We start from the raw sequence: 19,774 nt of genomic DNA on the forward strand, positions 1-19,774 counted from the left end.
CAGGACTGGTACCAAGAAAAGGTGGCACATTATTTCTTTTGAGAAGAACCATATTAGATCTGGCTTTCAAAGGCTGGGAACATTCAGCTAGGACAGGAGAAGTCATGTCCTCATTGAACACATTTATACTTGAGAAGGTATAGAGTCAGGCTGAGTTAAGTTGGTGAGGAAGACATAACATTCCATTGTAAGTGAATGATTGTGGCATAAGTTCTCAAGGTAATTAAGAAATCATTGTTAAGCTGGGCACTGGTGGCTCACACCTGTAATCCTAGCTACTCAGCAGGCTGAGATCTGAGGCTCACAATTCAAAGCCAGCCCAGGCAGGAAAGTCCATCAGACTCTTATCTCCAATAAACCACTCAGAAAGCCAGAAATGGCACTGTGGCTTAAGTGGTAGAGTGCTCACCTTGAGCTAAAGAGGGACAGAGCCCAGGCCCAGAGTTCAAGCCCCACAACCAATCACTTAAAAAAAAAAAACAAGAAGAAAGAAATCATTGTTGACCCTGTACTCTAAAGGATGCTGGAATTTTTAATGACTTGTGTGTTTATTCTTAAGAACCTTTTAGTACAAATTCCCATTTCTTACTGAGTAAGATCTTCCAAGTGAAATTACTTTTGGAGAAAAAGGCTTTTACTGAGTATCACAGTATATATTTAAAGCATTGCACATTCCCAGACATTGGTATCTACAAGAAAGGCTGCTCTGCTCCCATGATGCATCACACATGCGCAACACATGGCTCAGGGTCTGCTGACGGGCAGCTCATGACCTTAGGCCTGTCCATCCAGGTCACCAGCCCCATCTCACTCCTCAGAGTGAGGAGATGTGGAAGAGGGGAATCTTGCCACCACTCAAAGGTCACCTTTGGACTCACAACCTCTAAGATAATTTCTGGAGATCAGCAAATCCCTACATATAGCTGTGGTCCTACAAGGTAGCCCCATTTTCCATCTCTTCATCACTGCTATCAGAAAGGACCAGAGCAACCACCTGGGGGACAGGTTAGCCTCTATTCGCCCTTCATTCCCTCTGCTCCAGAGCTCAGACTCCCAGAAGTGACCCCACACTACACCTTTAGCTGTGCAGAATGGCAGCGTCCCTCCCAGCCCCAGCCAAGTCATCACCCCACCCTGCAACTCTGAAATGCCTACTTCCCACCTTCTGCCTGCTGCCTCCTCCCTCTCCTCTTCCACATTTGAGCTATCCATGCCCATGTCCCCTTCCCCATCAGGCACAGAGCTAGTCACAGCAAAATCCTTCTGCCCAGATGCTGCTGAGTCCTGCCTCTAGGACCTGCCTCCATCACACCAGAGAACCAGGAGATGTCAGAGAACAGAGAGAAAAGCCCCCCCCCACACACACACACACATCCCCCCATCCATGAGGCTGAAATCTTTCATGGAGGTCCAGGCTTAGAGCATGAAGAGAAGGCCTAAGAGACAGCACAATCTGCTAATGGTATTTTCCTTAAATGCCTGAAGGCAAAGTATCAATTTGATGAGTTTGCAATGGAGGGAAGCAAGAAGATGGGAAAGAAAAGGGAGTCCAGAACTTAGGAACTCAGGTTGTCCTGGATGTGGGACTTAGAGCTACCGACCCAGCCATCCACTGTTACCTAATAAACTACCTTGCAAGCCAGTGTCTTAAAACAGCCTGTCCTGTGGGGTGGGCTGCTTCTGCATCAGTTAGGAGCCATTCAGATGTGGGGGTGGCCGGGGTGGGGGTGCCAACTCATGTGACCCAGCAGGCTAGTTCAGGCTTCTTTGCTTCCTGGTCTCAAAGTTGCCAGCTGTGGATCTCAGCCTGCCCCTGGCCCTGAGTTTGCCAACGAGGCCTTGACTAGAAGAACTAATCCATCCCTACTCAGAAATGCCTTTCATGCCCTGCAGGCTGCACCAGTGACATCATGACCAGCGACCACAGCCCTGTATTTGCCACGTTTGAGGCAGGAGTCACCTCCCAGTTTGTCTCCAAGAACGGTAAGCAGTAAGCAGTGGCCTTTCCCCCAGTGACAAGACTGTGAACACTTGTCTCCAGTTGTGGCAATCAGATGTTTGTTTGGGAGAAGGTCCACCATTCTGGGAAGTCCATGGTGTATCAATCAAATCAATCATGTCGTGTCCAGGTGACACCTCAGTTTCAGTGCAGAGAATTTTTTCTTGTTGCTTGTGTATGTGCCAGTATTGGGGCTTGAACTCAGATCCTGTGTCCCTTCGCTGTGTTCTATCACCTGAGTACAGCTCTATTTCTGGCTTTTTTTTTTTTAATGTCAGGCTGGCTTTGAACTGCAATCTACAGATCTCAGCCTCCTGAGTAGCTAGGATTACAGGCATGAGCCACTGGTGCCCAGCTTGGCTTGAGAAGAAGCCATCCCAGGTGCTATTCTAGTATTTGGAAGGAGAAAGGAACGAAGGAAGAATTGAAGGGAAAGAAGAAGAAAATGTTTCTTCTCACTCTTGGCTGGCTTAGAATTAATACAGGACAGAACACTCGTTTAAAGCCAGCTTGAGAACGGGCGCCTATAAGAGCACCACCTGAATTAACCCAGTTAGCTGGGTTGCCCAATGCAGCACATTAGCTGCACTGCCAGTGAGTTTCTGGAGCCCAGTGAGGACTAGTTAAGACCATACCTACGGAGAAAGACCAGCCAGGTGCTGGTGGTTCACACCCGTAGCCTAGCAACTCAGGAGGCTGAGATCTGTGGATCATGGCTTGAAACCAGCCCAGGCAGGAAAGTCTGTGAGACTTTTTTGTTTGTTTGTTTTGTTTTGTTTTTGGGTCTGGTTGTGGGGCCTGAACGCTGTCCCTCAGCTTTTCAGCTCAAGGCTAGCGCTCTACCACTTGAGCCACAGCGCCACTTCCGGCTTTTTTCTTTTTGCTTATGTGGTGCTAAGGAATCGAACCCAGGGCCTCAGGCATGCAAGGCAAGCGCTCTACCACTGAGCCACCTTCCCAGCCAGTCTGTGAGACTTTTATCTACAACTAACCAACCCCAAACCAGAAGTAGAGCTGTGGCACCACGTGGTAGAGTGCCAGCCTTGAGCAAAATGTGTTCAGAGTTCAGGGACAGCACCTGGACCCTGAGTTCGAGCCCCATGACTGGGGGGGAAGGGGAGAAAAAGAAAAACCATGCCTCTTCTACCTGGACTCAGGAACTGGACAGAGTTGAATGTCTGAGCCATTGTACACACTGTCCATCAGAACAGGATTCTGATGGTTCTATCAGAACAGAGGGGAGACAGCAAAGATAGTGGGGAGACCACTGAGGAAGTCACATGGCTTCAGTGGCGAAGCTGAGGTCCGGTCTTGGCTCCTTGAAGTAACTGTACCCTTTCACCCGCTCCCCATATGGCCAGCCTGTGGCTGATGAGAAAGGCTGTAGCGATGGGGTACGCTCCGAGGCGGGGGCGGGGAGGGGGAGACAAGGCAGCGTTGCTTCAAGGAAAATTCCTTCCACCTGAAGACTCCTTCCTCAGACCCTGGGAGCAGCTCAGCAAGGGCAGTGAGCTCCAAGAGGAAAGAGAAACTGCTAGAAGATGCTTCCTCTCCAGACAGGCTGTGCAGTTGAACTGCTATTCTCCCCTGTTCCAGGGCCTGGCACTGTGAACAGCCAAGGGCAGATTGAGTTCATCGCATGCTGTGCCACGCTGAAGACCAAATCCCAGACCAAGTTTTACCTGGAGTTCCACTCGAGCTGCTTAGAGAGTAAGTTGCCCTTGAATTGCCCTTTGGGTAGGGGAGGCCACGATTCTTGGAAATGGTGTCTCTCCCCATTTCTGCCCTCTGCAAAGGACTCGAAGGTGGGGCTCCATAGAAGTGGGCTGCAGGCCGGGCACCAGTGGTTCACTCCTGTAATCCTAGCTAGTCAGAAGGCTGAGATCTGAGGATCACAGTTTGAAGCCAGCCCCAACAAGAAAAGCCTGTGAGACTTTTTCTTTTGTCAGTCGTGAGTCTTGAACTCTGGGTTTGGGCGCTGTCCCTGTGTTCTTCAGCTCAAGGCGAGTGCTCTACCTCTTGAGCCACAGCACCACTTCCAGTTTTCTAGTGGTTTATTAGATATAAGAGTCTCACGGACTTTTGTGCCTGGGCTGGCTTTGAACTGCACTCCTCAGATCTCAGCCTCCTGAGTAGCTAGGATTATAGGCGTGAGCCACCAGCTCCCGGCAAGTCTGTGAGACTCTTATTTATCTCCAATTAAGTACCAAAAAAGCCAGAAGTGGAGTTGTGGCTTAAGTGATCGAGTACTAGCCTTGAGCAGAAAGAATTCAAGGACAGCACCTAGGCCCCAAGTTCAAACCCCAGGACCGGCACAAAAAGAATTGAGCTGCAGGAGGACAGGAGAGAGGCACCCCAGAGCTGTGAGCCCTGCCCCTTTTGACACCACAACCCCTTCTTCGGGTGACCTGCGGCATCCAGGGTTGGACAGTGCCTTCTCAGCCAGCAGTGTTCAGCACGCACCGTGTTTAGGAAGCACCCTCTCTGGACAGCATTTCTGGGCATAGTACCTCAGTCTCCACAGTTCCCAGTTCTCACTGGGATGGTGTGGAGAGGTACAGGGAGGAGATGAAGCCACCTCTACAGACAGAGGCATGGATGTGAACGAAGCTTCCAGAAATGGGGAGCCCCTGAGCTGTGACCCTTCACCCCTTCCGTCTCTGACCTCTCTGGCCTCAGTCCTGGGAGTAGAACAACCTTTGCCACCAAATCCCTGAAACCAGCAGGCAGGGTCAAAGCAGTTCCAAAAAGGATGAAGGTTTTTGTGCGGGTGTTTTTAATAAACGGTGGAGACATTTGCATACATTTCTATGGAAACAGCACATTAGGAAGCTTAAATTAGAATTTCAAAAGGCTGCTATCTTGAGTGGCTGGGACAAGCTGTCAAGCTTCCCAATCTTGCCTGCCATGTGATGACTTCTTCATGGCCTGGTTTATTGCAGAGAGGAGCCGAAAAGAACGAGGCCTTTCTTTGATTTTCCTAAAAATAATTAGACAGTATTGGCAAATGACCATCCCCTCCACCAACACCACCCCCTTCCCCGGCACAAAAACAGAATTCCCCAGCAAGACTGATTCCTATATGGCATTAAAGCACCACCAAAGATTTTGTGTGTGTGTGTGTGGTGTGTGCATGCATGTTTGTGTGCATGTGTGCGCGTGCCAGTCCTTGAGCTTGAACTCAGGGCCTGGGTGCTATCCTAGAGCATTTTTGGGTCAAGGCTAGCACTCTACCACTTGAGCCACTACTCTACTTCTAGCTTTTTGGGGGTTAGTTGGAGATAAGACTCTCACAAACTGCCCTGGCTGGCTTCAAACCATGATCCTCAGATCTCAGCCTCCTGAGTAGCTAGGATTATATTAGGCATGAGCTACTGGTGCCCTTCCTCCCCCCCAAGACTTAGCAGGAGGGGAGAGATCTTTTGCATCAGATCCTTATTCTTCTTGTCCTCCAACAGGTTTTGTCAAGAGTCAGGAAGGAGAGAATGAAGAGGGACATGAAGGAGAGCTGGTGGTGAGGTTTGATGAGACCCTTCCCAAGGTAATTCACTGCTGAGGCTGGGCCAGAGTAGAGGGAGGCACCATTGTACAGGAGGCCCAGAACTAGCTCCCAAGGTGGCTTACTGCCTGCTTTTCAACAGGGCCATAAGAGACCCTGATGTTCCTCCTCTCTTCTACTGCAGGGGGGGGCGGGGGGGCCTTTCAAATGCCACCGGCATTGGGATATTCATAACAGTATTTATGGACTATGTTTATTAAATTTTGCTTTGAGAATAAAACCTCCTAGAAAACTGGGTGCCGGTAACTCACGCCTGTAATCTTAGCCACTTTAAGAGGCTAAAATCTGATCGTTGAGGTTTGCAATCAACCCAAGCAGACATAGCCAAGACTCTTTATCTCCAGCAAAAATCCAGATGTGGGAAGTGTGGTTCAAGTGGTAGAGTACCATCCTTGAGCAAAAATGTCAAGCAAGGGCTGGGAAGGTGGCTCAGTGGTAGAGCGTTTGCCTTGCATGCATAAGGCCCTGGGTTCGATTCCTCAGCACCACATAAGCAAAAAGAAAAAAGCTGGAAGTGGCGCTGTGGCTCAAGTGGTAGAGCACTAGCCTTGAGCTGAAAAGCTGAGGGACAGTGCCCAGGCCCAGAGTTCAGGCCCCACAACTGGACCCCCCCAAAAAAAATGTCAAGCAAGAATGCAGGGTTCGGACTAAGAAGGTGGCTCAGTGGTAGAGTGCTTGCCTTGCAGGCATGGGGCCCTGGGTTCGACTTCTCAGCACCACAAAAGAAAAAAGAAAAAAAGCCGGAAGTGGCGCTGTGGCTCAAGTGGCAGAGCACTAGCCTTGAGCTGAAGAGCTGAGGGACAGCGCCCAGGTCCAGAGTTCAGGCCCCATGACTGACTAAAAAAAAAAAAGGGCTCTAAGTTCAAGTCTCTTGATACCAACTAAGGAAGGAAGAGAGGAAGGAAAGGAGCTTTTAGGTTTACTGGATTTCAAGCACTGTCTGTGCTTAACTTTGGTAGAACCAGACTAACTGGTTTGGGTTTGTCGTCATTGAATACCAGCTTTCCTTCGTGACTCTGGAGGTTGTGCTCTAGACTGTTTTACACATCATACTGAAGAGGGTACAAGGAAGTGGGGGGACCCATCGCCAGAGGCAGGGGCTCAGAGGCTCCCCTGGCAAGGTCACACACAGGTACCACCCAGAAGGAAACGGGCATGCCTTGATTGCTTTTCGTGTCGGTACTGGTGCTTGATCTCAGGGCCTGGTTACTGCCCCTCCAGTTTTTTATTTTTCACTCTACAATGTGAGCCACAGCGCCACTTTGACTTTTTGGTGGTTAAGTGGAGATAAGAGTCTCATGGACTTTCCTGACAGCCTGGCTTTGAACTGCAGTTCTCAGAGCTCAGCCTCCTGAGTAGCTAGGATTATAGGCCTGAGTCTCCAGTACCCGGCACTTTAAGTGAATTTTAACGGATGGCCTTTAAGCTGGATGTAGTGGGGTGTGCCTCTAAGCTTGGCACTGGGGAGGCGGGGCAGGAGGAGGCCTGTCTGAGCTCCATAGTCAAAGCCTGTCTCACCAGCCCAAAATAATAAAGGATAACTGTATTCGGGTGGAGAGACTCAGCCTCTCCTGGGGCTGGGGCGGGTCGTACGCAGGTTCGTGGGGTTGGCTTCCTAGGCTAGCATGAAGCATTGACCCGACCCAGCTCTTGCTGTGTAAGAAGGCCATATTTTCTCAAGAGCAGAGACAGAGGCCAGAGCTTTAGAATTCTCTGATCTGGGTGCAATTCCAATTACTTGTGCACTCAGCTTGTTCAGATGGCTCTGACTGGGGACATCTCAGATCTCCACATCCTCAAGACTCTGGCCTCCCAGGAGCTGTCTCCACCCCACCCAGCTGGACCCTGTCCTCTAGTTTTCCTTTCCCACACAAGGCTTGAATTAGTGTTTCCTCCTTTGGCGTTCAGAGACACCAGCATGCTGGTCCCTGGGCCATGTTCACGCTGGGACAGAGCGTGGCCACAGGAGACACATTGGGAGATGGTGTCCAGGACCCGCTGCTCCTCTTGCCGCTGTCCCCTCCCCTCCCTCAGGAGTCTCTCAGCGCCTCCTGTCTTCCTGCTGTCCCCCCCCCACCTCCCAGAAATCTGCAGTCCCCAAAACCCAGATTATTCCCAAGAGATTTCCAGATATTCCCTCTGGAACAGAGGAAGTGCAAATCCAAATCCATCCTGATGTCCAAACATGACCTCAGAGCCTTTCCCCGATGTGTGGAAGAGAAGAAACAGCGTAGAGCAGCTTGTGGCCTGATCCAAAGCCCATCTGTGGTAGAGGGGCTGGAAAGTGGCCTGAGTTTCTCTAGCACGTAGGAGCTGGTGTGTGCCTCGAGGTTCCTCCTGGGAACCTGGGAGTCTGTGTCTGTCAGCCCAGCTAAGTTGCTCAGCCCAGTATAGGAGGCCTGGGTTCGGGTGGTAGGGGACAGAGCAGAAAGTTAACTCCACTTGAGCCAGAAGAGTACACAAATGCACCTTGAGGAGGTACTTAAGGAGCTGAGACTGGAGTCTGGTTGATAAGGACATCTTTAATCCTACTTATTTCCCCCGTGGAGACCAGTGGCCCTCCTCCACCTGTGTGTGTCCTCGCTTGCTTGCCCCTGTAGACTCTAATCCAGTTCCTCCTTTCTGCAGCTGAAGCCTATTATCTCTGACCCTGAGTACCTACTGGACCAACATATCCTGATTAGCATTAAGTCCTCTGACAGTGATGAATCCTATGGTAAGTGTCCTGGCCCAGGTACCACACCTGCCTCTGAAGTGACTGAGGTGGTAGCATCTATCCTGGGGAGAACCCATCTGCTCCTCCTCATCCCTTCCTCCTGCCTCTCCAACCCATCCCACCCTCCTGCCTCTCCTTCACCCCATTGGGAGACTGTTATAAGGACCTTTATCTTTCCTGCCCCAAGACTTCTACTTAGTGAGCCTTTCCTATGTGTCAGATCCATGGCAGGTACTGATTTAATCCTGGCCAGGTCTTACAAAGCAGCTCCAGCTCCCTACACAGATGAGCAAGTGCACTGAGGCCTAGAGAAGTCATGTGACTTGCCACATTTCACTGAACCCAGGTCTGGCTCCATACATGTCATCCTAGCTACTGGGGAGACCAAGATCTGAGGATTGAGGTTGAAAGCCAGCCTGGGTCACATGACGCTCATCTCCAGTGAATCAGCAAACAGCCAGAAGTAGAGCTATGATTCAAGGATTGTATAAGCTTCAGCCTTGAATGAAAATGCTAGGGGACGGTGCCCAGGCTCTGAGTTCCAGCCCTAGGACCAGCACACAAATAAAACAACAATAAACAGTGCCTCTGTGAGTTGTGCCTCTCTTATGTCTAGTCAGTTCCTAGCTGACAGTGCAAAGCTTTAAGCCTCTCCCAGATGGCTGCTCACCATTCCAGACAGTCTACATTTTACTTTTGTCTTTTGCTTGTTTGTTTGTGTTGCAAGTCCTGGGGCTTGAACTCATGACCTTGGCACTGTCCCTGAGCTTCTTTTGCTCAAGGCTAGCACTCTATCACTTGAGCCATAGTGTCACTTCCAGTCTTTTCTGTTTATATGGTACTGAGGAATCGAACCCAGGGCTTCATGCATAACTTGGCAAGCACTCTACCACTGAGCCACCTTCCCAGCCCTCGGCAGAAGTTTTCAACTTAGCTTCATCTTATTTGTTGAAACAAGGTTTACAGTGTTCCAAACCCTGGGACGTTAGCCTCTCCTAGAGCAATCAGATTAGCATTTAAGTCTGTTTTGCTGATGGATTTTTCTCGGATTTAATTTTTCTTTTCACATTGACTAATCCAAGAGTTTCTTTTGCTGTGAGGTTTAAGCTGTGTGCCCCAATTGCTGAGGTGCGGTCCAGAGGGTTTACCAACTAATCCCCTGGCCTGCGCAATGGTTTCAAAGGACTCTTGCAGCCATAGAGCTCAGTCCTTGGTGGCCAGGTCTCGATGGGGACTGTCATCTCCCCTCCCCGCAGGTGAGGGCTGCATTGCCCTTCGTTTGGAGGCTATAGAGACTCAGATGCCCATCTACACATCTCTCACCCACCACGGAGAGATGATGGGCCACTTCCGAGGGGAAATCAAGCTGCAGACCTCGCAGGGCAAGAAGAGGGAGAAGCTGTATGGTAAGCAAGCCCCCCCCCTTTGCCCTCCTGACTGACAGCGGCATGAGGGACGGGTAAATGGTTTCTCTCAGCCAAGCCCTGGATGGTTCTTTCTGCTGTGGCCTCAGAATAGATCCCTTTTGGACAAGATCCATCAAAGGCATGCACAGTGATGTGTCCCTGTGATCCTAGCACTCAGGAGATGTGAAACAGAAGGATCTTGAGTTCAAGGCTACTACATACCACGACTCTCTCTAGAACAATGGGGGGGAAAAAGCAAGAGCGCGTTTTGGGCACCCTGACCCACCTTCACATTAAATGACAACTGTGGATCACAAGTGCCCACTCTTCTAATGCTGGATCCCAGGCAGGCATAACCAATCGATTGCTGAACCTGACAGTTCTCAGACTTTAGAGTATTGCTTAAAATATTTCTGTCCCAGTACCACTAATTACTGTCCAGCATCAGTCCGCAAATAGACACTACTTTGCCATCCCTTGGCCCAAACTCTGGGGACCTGGCCCTCAGGTACCCTTTTCTGGACCTTTTTTCCAGACTTTGTAAAGACGGAGCGAGACGAGTCCAGTGGGACAAAGTGCCTGAAGAGCCTCACCAGCCATGACCCCGTGAAGCAGTGGGAGCCTCCCAGCAGGTAGAGTGGGGTAGGGCCCAGGGGAGAGAAATGCATGGGATTCATTGCAGACTAGCATGGCCATGGGGGAGGAAGAGAAGGTAAGGAAGAACCCAAAGAAGCTAAAGCAGAGGTAAAAGAAGTCTTGTGGAACACCTACTATGTGTTGGGCTGTAGAGAAATCAAGGCAGCTTAGATGCAGTCCCCCACCTAGGAATCTACCATAACCTAGTAGAAGGATCCATGATCCCAGGGCATCAGCAGTCCCTGGAGCCCCATGAAAAATCACTAACAGTGAAAAAATACAGAGGAAGGTGCACCTAGGTTGCCCTTGACAGAGACTGAACTGGGAATAATCTGGATGTTAAAGATCAGTGATATTCTGGGTGCTGGTGGCTCCTGCCTATAATCCCTATAATCCGAGCTACTCAGGGTATCACGGTTTGAAGCCAGCCAGGGCAGGAAAGTCCTTGAGACTCTTATCTCCAATAAACTACTCAAAGCGGAAGTGGCACTATGATTCAAGTGGTAGAGCACCTGCCTTGAACAAAATAAAAGCAGCTCAATGACAACACCCAGGCCAAGAGTTCTAGGACCAGCAAGCATGTGTGTGTGTATGTAAGTATGTATGTATGTATGTATATATATAGAGAGAGAGAGAGATATCTGAAGGGCTGCAGTCCCCAATACTAGGGTCGCCTCAATTTGCTGGTGTGGTCTTGAGTTCCAGAATGAAGCCAACAAGCATTCTAGATTCTTTGCCAGCTAATGGAGCAGAGCCAAGCAGGAGACAGGCCCAGCCTGTTCCTTTCCTCTCTTCCATGTCCACGCCACGTGTCCCTCCAGCCCTCAGCTCTGTTATACACAGCGTCTCCCATCTCTAAGTCAGTCCCTGGCCCATTTCAGCTCTCCTGATCCCAGCCTTGGGTGCTGACATTCTCCCTCTCAGTCATCCTCCCTGTCCTGTCATGGAAGACAGCCTTGCTGTCAGGTCCCACAGGCAGGCTCTGCGAGGTGAATGAATTCTTCCATATGCAGACTAGCATTAGAACTAGCACTGACCTCTTAAGCGGGTATTGGACAAGTGTGGGACTGGTCTGCTCGGGTAGATGGGGCTGCAGAGGATTCCTTGCAGCCTGAGCCTTGGCTCCTTTTGCTGGTCCCACCCGTGGTGCAGGGGTGGTATGCAGCATGTGTGGGGCTGAGAGGGTTTCCCTCACCCGGGTCTGGACCTTCTCCACAGGGCTAAGCTAACCATCCCCACTACCAGCTCTTGCTGGTACCTCCATCATCTCCATTCGGATGGCTGACAAGTCCCAATGGGACCCCACCCATGCCCTCCTTCCACCCCACTCCTGTCCACCCCTCCTCACCTGAACCTGCCAGCTTCTCATTCGGATGGCTGGCCTTCAGATCAGCTTGGGACAGGCTGAGCCCCCTCTACCTCTGGGCTCTTGTACTTGCTCTTGGCCACTAGTGAGAACATCCTCCCTTCTCTCTTTTCTGTGTATCTTTTATTTTATTTTTTTGGTCAGTTGTGGGGCATGAACTAGGCCTGGGTACTATCCCTGAGCTTTTTCATTCATGGCTAGCACTCTACCACTTTTTTTTTTTTTTGCCAGTCCTGGGGCTTGAACTCAGAACCTGGGCACTGTCCCTGAGCTTCTTTTGCTCAAGGCTAGCACTCTACCACTTGAGCCACAGTGCCACTTCTGGCTTTTTCTGTGTATGTGGTATTGAGGAATCGAACCCACAGCTTCATGCATGCTAGGTGAGCATTCTACCACTGAGCCACCTTCCCAGCCATACTCTACCACTTTGAGCCACAGCACCACTCCCAGTTTTCCTGGTGGTTAATTGGAGATAAGAGGCCCATTGGACTTTCCTGCCCCAGCTGGCGATCCTCAGATCTCAGCCTCTGAAGTAGCTAGGATTACAGGCGTGAGCCACCAGTGCCAGGCCTGAGTACCTTCTAATCAGCTCAAGGACCCTCTCCTCAAATGTCCACATCCAACCCCCTTCTGCCCTGCTTATCTTAACCCTGCCCGTTGTTCCTGTCAATCAAACCTCAGCACAGTGGAAATGCCACTGAACTTGGTTGCTGTGAGTTCCCTGAGAACAGAGGCAATGGCTGCCTTGTCCATGACCTTATGCCCTCCCCCTGGCCCAAGGCTGGAGCATTTCATGCTCCAGTCCATGCATTTCATGCATATTTGCATGAGGGATAGCAGAGAGGACCCCATCCTCAGGCTGGTGCTAAGAGCTGCCTCTCCCTCCTCCCACAGGGCCCCTCCAAGCGGTGCCTCCGGTTTCACAGAGATCATCAACCCCAACTACATGGGTGTGGGACGCTTCGGGCAGCCCCTGCATGGGAAACAGAGCCTGTCTCCTGACCAACAGCTCACAGCCTGGAGCTACGATCAGCAGCCCAAGGACCCCTCCCTGGGGCCTGGGAGAGGAGAGGGTCCCCTTACCCCTCCCTCCCAACCACCCTTATCACCCAAGAAGTTTTCATCCTCCACAGCAAACAGGGGTCCCTGCCCCAGAGCACAGGAGTCAAGGTGAGAATCCTTTGCTGCTCACGGGTGCCCCCTGGCTATTTCCTTCAGAATGGCAGCCTTGAGGAAGGGATTGGGTCTCTGCCCACTGCTAGCACCTGGGACCTGCTGTTGGAACTTTACATGTTCTAACTGGTTGGTGCCACTTGTGTGTGTGTGTATTGGTACTGGGACTTGAACTCGGAACCTGGGTGCTATCACTTAGCTATTTTGCCCAAGGTTGGTGTTCAATCACTTGCCACAGAAGTATAGGTCTACAAAGGATCCAGGCAGGCTGCAGGAGGCCGCTGGAGACTGGGGGCTGCCTTCCAGAACTATGTCAAGGCTTTCACACTTCGAATCATGCAATGGCTTCTAGGTGTTACCAGAAAGTCAGAGCAAATCCCCCTCAGGCTGCAGTGAACTGCATCATGCCCCTCGGGCTGGCCTTCCTGGAAGCCCCCATGCCTCTCTTCTCTTTTGTACCTGTGTGAGGACTTCCTGCCCTGTCCCTACAGCCCCACAGGACGATTCTGAGCAGTACTTCCCAACAGCCCCTCAGTAATGAGCGTCATAGCTGGACAGGGGACCAGGAACCCACATATGGTTCAGATGGAATTCTTTCAATAAGCAGAACCCAGAACACTGCTCCAGGAGATGATGCCATTGGCCAGAAAGTAAACTGCTCCCATTTCCTGTTCTCATAAATTGCTCAACAGGAAGTTACCGCAAGCCAGCATTGTGACGAGTCAGAAAGAAGCAGAGGCGGGTGAAAAACTGCCACGTCCATCTCCTTTGGGTTTCCAGGAGGAATTCTGTTCCTTCTCTACCTACCAATCAGCTGCATCTTTCTCCTGCCACTGGTCTTTGTTTCCTCAGTACTTGCAGCTCGCCAAGTGTCCTTTGATTTTGCACCATCTGCTTTTTGTTCCTCCTTGCTCTGAAGGAAACTATATTCCCAAGGGCCTCTGAGGAGAGGACTTTATGCCATTGGAAGGAGTACTGTGTTACTCCAAAATCAGCTACACGGTCACAGGTTTTGTTCTCTGGGGCCTGGCAGCTTTGCTTTCTTTGGGAGCATCTCCTACATAGCTTGCTGCGGGTTTGCCAGAGGGAGCATCTGCCCTCCACCTCCTCGAATAGCACAGTGCTTGCTGATGGGGAGCCAATGGCCACTCATCCTTTGCCAGGCTTTGGTTCCTTGAGCATCCATGCAGGTGAGGGGCTGAGCAGAATTGCCAGGGAGAAATGGCTGTAAGTGTCCTGGAAGAGCCATGAGAGAGGTCTATCAGCACTGAGAGGACGGGGCAGGCCAGCTTGTTTATGGAGGATGGGGTGTCATGTAAATTTACCTTTTCCTCTCTACAAAACATCCACCGAAGGCCCCTCACTCTGGTGTGGACTGTGGTGGAAACGGCTCAGGCCAGAACTGAGTTTGTCTGTGAGGACACAGACTCACACACTACTGTTTCCTCTTAGTTATCTTACAACGTTCAAATCTGTTATTGAGACGCAATTCATAGATAATGAGCAATAATAAACATACACTCTACACAACCACTGCCTCTGTTTAGTTCAGAACCTTTTTAGCAGCCCAAGCTAAAAGCCCAGACCCACGAAGCATTGACTCCTGGCGTCCAGTCTTCTGAGTACTTGTCTTCCCTGCTCACTTCCCTCCTCTCCTCACAGCTCTAGGTCCACTGACACTCAGCTGCAGGAGGACCTGCAGCTCGCCAAGCCAGAGATGTTTGAGAACCCATTGTATGGATCTGTGAGTTCTTTCCCTAAGCTGGTAACCAGGAAAGAGCAAGAGACCTCCAAGATGCCGCCGAAAGAGCCTCCACCCTGCCCAGACCCTGGCATCGCATCACCCAGCATCTTGCTCACCAAAGCCCAGGAGACGGAGGGTAGCAAGCAGGCCCCCACGCCCTTCCTCAGCCCTGCGCCTAGGCTCCGCTCCTTCACCTGCTCCTCCTCCACCACTGAGGGCAGGATGACCAGCGGGGACAAGAACCAAGGGAAGCCCAAGACCCTAGCCGTCTCCCACGCCCCGGTGCCAGCCAAGAGGCCCATCAAGCCTTCCAGGTCAGACATGAGCCAGCAGGGGACCCCGACCCCAGCGCCTCGGCCTCCACTGCCCGCCAAGAGCCTGGCCGTCCTGCAGCTGCAGCATTCCAAGGCCCGGGACTACCGCGACAACACAGAGCTCCCGCACCACAAGCACCGGCCTGAAGATGCGGTACTTGGCAGGACCGCCATGCAGGTGTGTTCGAATGCGTGAACATATATGTGCATGCATGTGTATGTGTGAGTGGTCGTTGGGGTTGGAGTCTGGATTTGAACTCAGGGCTACTTGTCCCCAGGGGCATTGACTTCACAATGCCTGCACTGTGATTGAAAAGCACAGAGGAGGGACTGAACCAGACCCCAAGGAAGAGGCTAATTGGAAGGAAATGAGCCTAGATTATTTATGATTCATTTGCTGAGGGGTTGGAAGTCAGGGCCATGCCACTCGATTGCTTGAGACACTTTGCCAGCCCCGTGGATTTTTTTTTCTTTTTGGCCAGTTATGAGGCTTGAACTCAGGGCCAGGGCACTGTCCCTGAGCTGTTTCACTCAAGGCTAGTGCTCTTCCACTTTGAGCCACAGCACCACTTCTGGCTTTTTCTGTTTATATGGTACTGAGAAATCGAACCCAGTGCTTCATGTATGCTAGGCAAGCACTCTACCACTGAGCCACATTCCCAGCCTGTTTTTTTGTTTTTTAAATCTGAGAAAAACTAAATGCTTCAGAATAGATTCTGGGAGCTGGCATGCAGTGCGGCTGACAGAGCTCCTGCTGAGCATGCTCAAACCCTGACTTTAATACCCAGCACTGAACAAAGAAAAGGAGAAGAGTGGCTCACACTGTCATCCTAGCTACTCAGGAGGCGGAGATCTGAGGATCACAGTTCAAAGCCAGCCCAGGCAGGAAAGTCCTTGAGACTCTGATCTCCAGTAAACTACCAGAAAACCAGAAGTGGTGCTGTGGCTCAAATGGTAAAAGCACTCGCCTTAAGCTGAAGAGCTGAGGGACAGCGCCCAGGGCCAGAGTTTAAGCCCCGTGACTGACAAACAAGCAAAAACAAAACAAAAAAAACTTGTTCATTTTTTTCCAGTTGCTGGGGTCAAACGTAGGGTTTTATGCACACTAGACACTGAGCTACAGACCCCCAGTGCTGTATTGGATTTAAATTTCTGCTCTCTTCCTGACTCTGTGCCTTAAACCTCAGTTTATTTATCTGTAAAATGGGGTTATTAATAGTATCTGTCTTACAGATTTATAGGGAGAATTAGGATTATTATCACATCTGGTATTATTATTGTATGCTAGCTATTTTTGTGTGTGTGCCTGTATTAGGGCCTGAACTTAGGACTTCACATTCGCACTTAGGTCTTTCTTTGGGCTGTTATTGGTATTTGAATTTAGGGTTTCACGCTCTTGCTTGTCTTTCTTGCTCAAGGTTTTTTGCTAGTTAATTGGAGATAAGAGTCTCGTAGATTTTCTTGCCAGGGCTGGCTTTGAACCTCAATCCTCAGTGCCCAGCTTTGCCTATCTTCTTTGCTCAAGGCTGGCACTGTACAGCTTAAGCCATACTTCCAACTTTCTGCCAAGTAATTGGAGATGAGAATTTCATCGTCTTTTCTGCCTGGGCTGGCTTGGAACCGTGGTCCTGTAGATCTCAGCCTTCTGAGTAGCTAGGATTACAGGCCTGAGCAACCCGCTCTATAGTCTCATTTTTATGTAATTATGCATTTCTCAGTTTATATGTTATCTATGCTACCAGTAATCTCATATTAATTGCAAATAACATGTGCAAATGAATTAGAATATGTTTAAAGAGCTGCACATTGGTGTCTCAGGTCTGTAATCCTAGCTACTCAGGAGACTGAGATCTGAGGATCATGGTTCAAAGCCAGCCCGGGCAGGAAAGTCTGTGAAACTCTTACCTTCAATTAACCACCAGAAAACCAGAAATGCCACTGTGGCTCAGTGATAGAGCACTAGCCTCAAGCAAAAAAGCTCAGGGGCAACACCCATGACTCTAGCCTGTAATCCTAGCTACTCAGGAGGCTGAGATCTGAGGATTGCAGTTCGAAGCCAGCCTGGGTAAGAAAGTCTTCAAGACTCTTTTCTTTTTTTGGGGGGGGGGTCCAGTTGTGGGGCCTGAACTCTGGGCCTGGGCGCTGTCCCTCAGCTCTTCAGCTCAAGGCTAGCACTCTACCACTTGAGCCACAGCCCCACTCCCGGCTTTTTTCTTTATGCTTATGTGGTGCTGAGGAATCGAGCCCAGGGCCTCATGCATGCAAGGCAAGCGCTCTACCGCTGAGCCACCTTCCCAGCCCTCTTCGAGATTCTTATCTCCGATTAACCACCAGAAAACCGGAAGTGGCACCGTGGCTCAAGTGGCTCGCTCAGGGATAGGGCCCAGGCTCAGAGTTTAAGCCCTACAACTGACGATAAATAAATAGATAAGTATATGTTTAAAGTACTTAGAACAGCGTAGGCTGACTTTTCATGTCCAAGGGAGTCGCCCAGCCCACAACATGGGTCTTTGGTAGTAGGGGGCCACCTAGTCGAATGAGGCCCTGAACACCCCTCTCTCTCCTCATCCTACAGTGAAGCCCTCTGTGAGCAGCGGCCAAGGAACCCAGAAGAGCAGCAGGAGCCAATCAGAGCCTCTCCCCGGGTCCTCCTGGCCCCTCCTACCTGACTTCCTGTGCAAGGCTTTCCTTTTTTTTTTTTTTTTTTTTGTGAAGGGCCCTGCTTCTGTGGGGCTGAGGAGCTTGCTGGCTGGCTGGACACTGGACACTGGACACTGGGCTGAGGCCAAAAGGAAACCACCCCAGCTAGGCAGTGCACAGCCGCGCCCCCCAGGTCCCTGCTTAGATGTGGTACTTGGGACCTCAGAGGCCAGTTCAGGTCACTCTGTTAATGAAAAGAACTGAAGAACCCTCTGATGGTGGAGATAGAAATAATAATATTAATAATAATAATAATAATTGTTCACCCACATCGGTGGTATGCGCACCGTGGGCCAATTGCAATGCAAAGTACTTTACAGACATTGTCGACCGTGATGTTGAGCTGAGGCTCTAGCCAGCCAGGAGCACCAGCTCAAGAAGGCTGTGTGTCCTGATGGTGTGGACAAAGCATTAAGAGGACCTGTGGTGCTGGCGCCAGTCTGGGGCTCGGCTGGAGGTGGCTGAAGAGTCTCAAGTGACCCTGTCCTGCATCCCTGATGCCACCTGCTGTAGCTAAGGCCTGGAGGTCCAGCACGGCCCACGTGGAGGACAGGGATCTGCTTGCCTGGAGGCTCCAACTCCCCATTGGAGAGATCGTAAGCCCCCGGCCAATGGGCCAGGCTCCCTGTGCAGTGCTGGAGGCAGCCATGCCCCGGGCTGACTGGAGCCCCGCACCACTGTCCCACGAAGGAAGGATTTCTACTGTTGGTCACCCTTTAGCCTGGCGGATAACCAGCGTAGGCCTCTGGACTCAGGCTCTTGAACAACTCAGCCTCCTCTCCGTACTCTGTGACTTTCAGCCCTATGTCTCTGGATCCTAGAACAAACTAGTGATGTTGTGAGATGTTGGGTTGTGGGGTTGGTAGAATAGAATTCTTGCTGGGTATGGTGGTTTCCACCTGTAAGTAATCCCAGCACTCGGGAGGCTGAGGTGGAAGGATCATAAAAGGCCAGCCTGGGCCTCACAGCAAGTTCTAGGCTAGCCTGATCTACAGAGGGAGACCCTGTCTTAAAAAACGAATGAACAAAAAGAAACAAGAAAAAAAATGAATATAGGAAACTAAACCCAGAAACTGCTAGAGTAGGAGGATACACACATACCCCTCAATTCCATGAGCCAAAGTCTGCAAGACCAATAAATTGTGCCTTTCTCCATTAGCTCCTGGCTGTGTGGTTTTGTTTTGTTCGTTTTCTCTGACCCTCAGGTGCCTCCCTGGGCTGTGGGCATGCAGAGGAGCAGTAGGGAGGACTGGAGGGCTCCCCTCACCAGCAGGAACCTCAGACAGCCAGTGCAAGTCAGGCAGGGGTAGAGAAAAGGGGATGTGTCACTGCCTGGATGCATGCATTTTCTTGAGACTCCAAACAGCCTGTAGCCATCTAACCTTCAGACGTGAACCCTGGCCCATGTTCCACAACCTACAGATTTCTCCTAGCTTTTGTAAATGTTGATTCCAGAGACTTCAGTAACAATAACACACACACAAACCCCACAAGTAAACAATCTTCAGGGCCATCCTGCAGGTCAGAAAGCAACCTCTAGTCCAGCTCCCAGGCACAGGTAGATGCTGGTTGGCATGTCCTAAGCTGAATTTTTTTTGGGGGAAGGGACACTTGAACTCAGGGCCTGTTCATTGTCCCTGAGCTTCTTTTGTTCAAGGCTAACACCACTTGAGCCACAGCATCACTTCTGGCTTTTTCTGAGTATGTGGTACTGAGGAATCGAACCCAGGGCTTCATGCATGCTAGGCAAGCACTCTACCACCTACCCAGCCCTGTTTTTTTATTTTTATTTTTGCCAGTCCTGGGGCTTGAACTCAGGGACAGTGCAAAAGTCTCATGGACTTTCCTGCCCAGGCCGGCTTTAAACTGTGATCCTCAGATCTCAGCCTCCTGAGTAGCCAGGATCACAGGCGAGAGCCACCAGCGCCTGGCTCTAGACTAACATTTCTGCCCCTTCAGGCAAACAACAGGTGTCTTGCTCACAGAGTGCCCAGGCCTGGGTTCTGGGTAAAGCTCCAGAGAGCAGTGTCCTTTACAGTCACAAAGAAACCCACCTACTGCCTCTACCTGCAACCGTGTGGACTTGCAGACACGCTCTCAGCACCTCACCCCGCTGAGGTGAGAGCCCCTCACCTGCAGGCTTATCTCCCCCATGTAAATC

General features: G+C 50.8%; 1 protein-coding gene across 2 annotated transcripts in view; it reads left to right on the forward strand.

Moving 5' to 3' along the window:
- Positions 1 to 18,567, forward strand: part of Inpp5d (inositol polyphosphate-5-phosphatase, 145kDa) — a 112,961-nt gene extending 94,394 nt beyond the window's left edge. Inside the window, exons 19-27 of one of the 2 annotated variants that reach the window (XM_013010561.1) lie at positions 1,894 to 1,983; positions 3,596 to 3,709; positions 5,458 to 5,540; positions 8,187 to 8,274; positions 9,531 to 9,680; positions 10,216 to 10,312; positions 12,577 to 12,852; positions 14,518 to 15,091; positions 17,489 to 18,567. In XM_013010561.1, coding sequence (XP_012866015.1) covers positions 1,894 to 1,983; positions 3,596 to 3,709; positions 5,458 to 5,540; positions 8,187 to 8,274; positions 9,531 to 9,680; positions 10,216 to 10,312; positions 12,577 to 12,852; positions 14,518 to 15,091; positions 17,489 to 17,491 — 1,475 coding nt within the window. In that variant the 3' untranslated portion in view covers positions 17,492 to 18,567. The remainder of the gene's footprint in view (positions 1 to 1,893; positions 1,984 to 3,595; positions 3,710 to 5,457; positions 5,541 to 8,186; positions 8,275 to 9,530; positions 9,681 to 10,215; positions 10,313 to 12,576; positions 12,853 to 14,517; positions 15,092 to 17,488) is intronic. The other variant, XM_013010569.1, reaches the window with a different exon arrangement.
- The last annotated feature ends 1,207 nt before the right edge of the window (positions 18,568 to 19,774 follow it).

The sequence above is a fragment of the Dipodomys ordii genome, unplaced genomic scaffold (genome assembly GCF_000151885.1).
Source record: "Dipodomys ordii isolate 6190 unplaced genomic scaffold, Dord_2.0 Scaffold1, whole genome shotgun sequence".
Lineage (NCBI taxonomy): Eukaryota > Metazoa > Chordata > Mammalia > Rodentia > Heteromyidae > Dipodomys > Dipodomys ordii.